The 6308-nt window shown below is 41.3% G+C and overlaps 1 protein-coding gene across 1 annotated transcript; it reads right to left on the reverse strand.

The window, feature by feature from the left end:
* Window positions 1-4128: 4128 nt before the first annotated feature.
* rps26 (ribosomal protein S26) lies at window positions 4129-5924 on the reverse strand. Its single transcript, XM_029722529.1, has 4 exons — window positions 5853-5924; window positions 5022-5199; window positions 4584-4714; window positions 4129-4230 (listed from the first exon to the last, which is right to left on the reverse strand). The coding sequence occupies exons 1-4, from the start codon at window positions 5853-5855 to the stop codon at window positions 4192-4194; spliced, it is 351 nt and encodes a 116-aa protein (XP_029578389.1). The 5' UTR covers window positions 5856-5924; the 3' UTR covers window positions 4129-4191.
* Between the last annotated feature and the right edge of the window lie 384 nt (window positions 5925-6308).

Genomic DNA, 6308 nt, shown 5'->3' on the forward strand with positions numbered 1-6308 from the left:
TCTTTCAGATAGTCTACGGTAGCCTAGACAAGATATAGGCAAGATGTAAACTGAACGATTTAGCAGCTTGCTTATTTCAAATGAACAGACTAATTCATTCGAAATGAATAGATTTCAAGGTAAGAAGTACTTGTTGTTTCCCAAAAGCCTGCTGGAATAGGCTACTGAGGATGGGGTCATAATTTCAATGACTGAGTTAAATATGAATATTATGTACAGTACCAAGTTTGGACACACCTACTCATTCAAGGGTTTTTCTTACATTTTTTAAACTAATTTCTACATTGTAGAATAATAGTGAAGACATCAAAATTATGAAATAACATATGGAATCATGTAGTAACCAAATAAGTGTTAAACAAATCCAATATATTTGATATTCTTTAAAGTAGCCACCCTTTGCCTTGATGACAGCTTTGCACACTATTGGCATTCTCTCAACCAGCTTCATAAGGTAGTCACCTGGAATGCATTTTAATGAACAGGTGTGCCTTGTTAAAAGGTAATTTGTGGAATTTATTTCCTTTTTAATGCGTTTGAGCCAATCAGTTGTGTTGTTACAAGGTAGGGGTGGTATACAGAAGATAACCCTATTTGGTAAAAGACTAAGTCCATATTATGGCAAGAACAGCTCAAATAAGCAAAGCGAAACGACAGTCCATCATTGGGCTCCAAGTGTAGCAGCGGTCTAAGGTACTACATCTCAGTGCTTGAGGTGTCACTACAGAACCTGGTTCGATTCCAGGCTGTATCAAAACCGGACGTAATTGGGAGTCCCGTAGGGCGGTGCACAATTGGCCCAGCGTCGTCTGGGTTTGGCCGGGGTAGGCCGTCATTGTAAATAAGAATTTGTTCTTAACTGACTTGCCTAGTTAAATAAAGGTAAAATACTTTAAGACATGAAGGTCAGTCAATGTGAAAAATTTCAAGAACTTTGAAACTTTCTTCAAGTACTGTCGCAAAAACCATCAAGCGCTTTGATGAAACTGGCTCTCATGAGGACCGCCACAGGAAAGGAAGATCCAGAGTTACCTCTGCTGTAGAGGATAAGTTCATTAGAGTTACCTGCCTCAGAAATTGCAGCCCAAATAAATGCCTCAGAGTTCAAGTAACAGACACATCTCAACATCAACTATTCAGAGACTGCGTGAATCAGGCCTTCGTGGTCAAATTGCTGCAAAGAAACCCCTTCTAAAGGACACCAATAATAAGATGAGACTTGCTTGGGCCAAGAAACACGAGCAATGACATTAGACTGGTGGAAATCTGGCCTTTGGTCTGATGAGTCCAAATTTGGCCGTGTCTTTGTGAGATGCTGAGTAGGAGAACGAATGATCTCCACATGTGTGGTTCTCACCGTGAAGCATGGAGGAGGTGTGATGGTCACCGTGCTTCAACACCTGCTTCTACACCTGCATTGCTTGCTGTTTGGGGTTTTAGGCTGGGTTTCTGTACAGCACTGTGACATCGGCTGATGTAAGAAGGGCTTTATAAATAAATGTGTTTAATTGATTGATGGTGCTTTTCTGGTGACACTGTCTGTGATTTATTTAGAATTCAAGGCACACTTAACCAGCATGGCTACCACAGCATTCTGCAGCGATATGTCATCCATCTGGTTTGTGCTTAGTGGGACTATCATTTGTTTTTCAACAGGACAATGACCCAACACACCTCCAGGCTGTGTAAGGGTTATTTGACCAATAAGGAGAGTGATGGAGTGCTGCATCAGATGACCTGGCCTTCCCAATCACCCGACCTCAACCCAATTGAGATGGTTTGGGATGAGTTGGACCGCAGAGTGAAGGAAAAGCAGCCAACAAGTGCTCAGCATATGTGGGAACTCCTTCAAGACTGTTGGAAAAGCATTCCTCATGAAGCTGGATGAGAGAATGCCAGGAGTGTGCAAAGCTGTCATCAAGACAAAGGGTGGTTACCTTCAAATCAAATTGAATTTATTTATAAAGCCCTTCTTACATCAGCTGATATCTCAAAGTGTTGTACAGAAACCCAGCCTAGAACCCCAAACAGCAAGCAATGCAGGTGTAGAAGCACGGTGGCTAGGAAAAACTCCCTAGAAAGTTACTTTGAAGAATCTAAAATATAACATATATTTTGATTTGTTTAACCCTTTTTTGGGTTACTACATGATTCCATGTGTTATTTAATAGTTGTGTCTTTACTATTATTCTACAATGTAGAATATCGTAAAAAATTAAGAAAAACCCCTGAATGAGTAGGTGTGTCCAAACGTTTGACTGGTACTGTATATGAACTGAATATGCTTGTTAACTGCCAGTTTTGTTGACAAGCATTAAATTACATGTTTTTATTGTTTTACCTGTAGCCTAATCTGACTACTGTTACCGTCATCTAATGTTCTAACAACTGCTCGGGAATTGCGATAGAGCTTTGATTACTTGTAATGTTATTAATTAAACATGTCCATTAATAATTGCATAATAACACAAGGCTACAACAACAATAAACTGAAGTTAGGCTATGTATGAAATTGGTTTGCCAGCTCCAGGTAGGCTACAAAAGTGGCACAAATTGATTTGCAATGACTTCAGTGGTATCGTAATTTCAACATATGTATTGTATCAAATAGCGGTCTGAAATGGAATATAAATTAATAGGCTACTTGATGGCCAACAGAGGCAAATGTATCATTCTCCACATTTTACGTCAGTTTCATTGAAGACTTTCCCCCGTAAAAAGAACCACAGCAGGTAGTTTCATAACTACCATTTAATTTCACATTTTCACTCGGGCAGCCCAGAGACCGAAGAAATTGAGCATGCATAAAACACTTCGCTTAATACAGATTTATTTAAGCAAAGTCAACATTAGAATGCATTTTAAACCGTCTCCGAGCGAACAGCCTGCCTCACTGTCGTACAAATCAACAGCAGGTCACAGTGAATTTTATTTTTACAGGGAAATGCTATGGCAATTCAATGGCGACCACGGTGCAATTTAGTAGTTCAAAAACCCGCGACCAATACATTGTCACCCGCGAAATTGTTATAATTTGCCTAGAAAATAGCGAACGTGCATAAATATCGCAGATTGACATTGTTTTAACACCACAGACGGAATAATGAAACAGATATTTCACCGGATGTATAAATGTGAAGCATCCGCTTGACCCAGTGACCGGCAGTGGAAGATGGATTTTGGCCGAGATTCTGCAAATGTTCTCAATAGTTCTGTTCCCCAAACTAAAATATGTTACGAAGAGTGGATTAAGTTTTGTAAATCCTTACTTACCCTTTAAAAAAATCGCGTTGATTAGAAGTGTAAATGCGAATTCAGGTTTTGCACATGCGTACTTCAGACTAGGCGTTCCCTAACGGGAATATGCAAATGTGTGCTAGAACGTTCCAATAGGATCGCGGTAGCTCGTGCTTGTTCTGCCCACCATGACTGACGGGCTGTAATTTCTTGGTTTAGTTCATCTTCGTTAACATTAGCCAATGTTTTCAAACTACGGTGCCAGATATGGTTCATTATGCCAATAAATCAGCACAATCAAATTTGAGATTTTTTAAAATGGCTGCGTTAAGCTAAAATTGGGATCATGTATACTCTGCTAATGATCATACAAGAGTAACGAGAGCAATGTACAATACAGCCGACTTAGCAAAACATGGAGATCGTATTAAGTGCATGGGGGCTGCCATCTTCATGCACCTCTGGTAACAAATTTAAAAACCTGAGCATCTCAAACAAAATCCAATGAGTGCAAAGTTAAACCATTCAACTTTCCTGACAGGGAACGCCTAGTCTGAATTTCCACTGACAGTGAAAAATCTGAGTCAGTGTCATACTGTGGAATTGCCCTTATTCCAGGCATTAGCCTGTCACTGAATTTCAGTTTTAATTTTGTGACCAATGTAATGTGACAAAGAAAACTTTACCTCAAGATAAGACATGAAACTGCCTCATTCTTTAAAATCAGTGTTACTTTTGATATCAAATTATGTTATACAACCCAGCTCTGTTCAACTTGTGTCCATTAAAAATACATGCTAATGTTCTGACTCCATTAAATTGGCATATTCAATATACAGTATTTCAGATATTCTGCTCCCAAGGTGGTATACAAATGTAACACTTCTGATGTACAGTTAAATCACTTTTATTTTCACATAAAACTGACAGTAACCCTTCAGATAGTCCACCACATTAACCCATGGGCTTTGGGGGTGGTCTTGGGGCACCACCCTAGAAGGGAGAAAAAAATATTTAGTCAAATATTCATAACATGCTTTCATAATATACTTTCACTTTGTCTACCATCTTAACTTCCTGTCCCAGGATCCAGACTAGGTGAATTGGGAAAGATTCAGATCATGCTTTCAGGTTTATAAATCAATGAATTTAGTTTGTCAATCGACTAACTAGCGGAGGTCAATTTAACTTAGGCTACACGGCTTTGGAATGTAAAATCCCACCAAACACGTCCCATAATCTCTGCCATCACATCCAACGCAGTACTTCCAGTAGTTTAATTAAGGGAGGTGCACTGCTGAGGCCGTTTACTCCTTTTAGCTCCTAGTTACGGGTCTATCACTTACACTGGGCCTGAAGCGAGGTGGTGGCGTGCGGTCCTTCCTGGCCTCGGTGGAGCGATTCCTCACCACCTTGCTGTGGATGGCACAGCTCACACAGTAGTGCAGCTTCACATACAGCTTGGGAAGCACATATGCTAGAGGGGGGACAACAATATGGGCAAGGTCAGATCAATGGCACCTCACAGCTGGGCCAGAATATTGATACTACAGTACTCATTTAAATTATTATAATTTTTATTTAACTGTAAGCCACTGTAGTCTAGGTCAGTCATTCAATACAGCCTCATGTGTACAGGGGAAAAAATACAAAATCACTATCCCGATACTTTCACATTCCCCCCAGCATAATCCTCCCAATGCACCAGATACATGCACATACATTTGCCAACACAAAAACGTAGATATTTGTATGTTTGACAACATCATTCAGCAGCTACTCACAGTCAAACACGCTGGCCTCTGTGATGTCCCTCACCGCAGCAGCCTCGACAATGTTCCTGATGACAAACTTCTTGATGGCCTTGTCCTTAGGCACACACCGGGCACAGTTAGTGCAGCGGATGGGCTGGACATGTCCACGACCCTTCTTGGCACGGCCGTTATTCCTTCTCTTCTTAGTCTGGGGAGAGGTGGATGAGATGTCCAGTTATTTTCATGGTAGCTACGGAACCCAATGTGTGAGCCTGCAACATGACTATAGATACCTTTACCCACAGAACGTTCCCGAACAGATCATGTCACGTACATTCCCCACAGATCTGATCTAACTTACAATACTTGGGGAAATGTGTTAAACATCAAACACCCGCATACATAGATACTTGTTTCCCTACTCATCTGCGCCACATAATTCTGACAACGAACGAACTCGAAGCCTACTAGCTCCTTGGAAAAACGGGTACTTCGTAGGCTTAGTTGAGGTCCTCTTAATGTTAATAACGTTATCGAGTTATTCTAACGGCTTTGAGGACATGTTAAAACGGATTATGCACCTAACTACTATAAGATAACAGCTTAGATGCATGATTTCCAACAAACGACCCATAGCAGGCTATCGAGCACACATACGTTAGCGCGCGTGTGCTGTGGCTAGTTAGCGAACCATATTTAGAAGTAATATACCACGTAGAAACACCTTTTGTACCCAAATGATGAAGAATGGACTACATATGATGAATTCCTACAAAATAAATGACAGATTCGGCGGTGTATTTTAGTGTGTATTTTAAATTGAACATGCTGGGCCTGTAGCAGAATCAGACGAGCTCTTACCATCGTGGCATGGAAGGCTGGAAAGAGAACGAGACGGAAGTGGGAGGAAAATTCATGCGTCTTTTCCGTCCGACAGGGGAGCAGTGCGCATGTGCAGATGCCATGTGCGTTTTGTGTGGACGTTCGCTAGATGTCGGCATTGACTGGTTTATGAGCTGGTACAGCAGAGGGGGGAGGCAGGGTTTCCCAAACTCGGTCCTCGGGACCCCAAGGGGTGCACGTTTTGGTTTTTGCCCTAGCACTACACAGCTGATTCAAATAATCAACTAATTATCAAGCTTTGATAATAGTGGTATGTGTTAATTGTAAGGGTGCCCATGGGGCTGGGTAGATTGAGGTTTCCAGGGTTGGAGTAGTGCAATAGTTGTCATATGCTGAGGCAGTGAAGAAAGCAGAGGAAGATGGGTCAAGGGGGAGGGATCCTGAGAGGAGTGGTGTGAGTAGTAGATATGTACC

The sequence above is a fragment of the Salmo trutta genome, chromosome 30 (genome assembly GCF_901001165.1).
Source record: "Salmo trutta chromosome 30, fSalTru1.1, whole genome shotgun sequence".
Classification (NCBI taxonomy): domain Eukaryota; kingdom Metazoa; phylum Chordata; class Actinopteri; order Salmoniformes; family Salmonidae; genus Salmo; species Salmo trutta.

What these genes read in the sequence shown, in the direction of transcription:
- rps26 (XM_029722529.1), bottom strand. An exon ending in AGAGGCCAGCGTGTTTGACT is followed by an intron (nt 4,715 to 5,021) that starts GTGAGTAGCTGC and finishes TCCCCCCTCTAG; the next exon opens with CATATGTGCTTCCCAAGCTG. An exon ending in CACCTCGCTTCAGGCCCAGT is followed by an intron (nt 4,231 to 4,583) that starts GTAAGTGATAGA and finishes TCTCCCTTCTAG; the next exon opens with GGTGGTGCCCCAAGACCACC.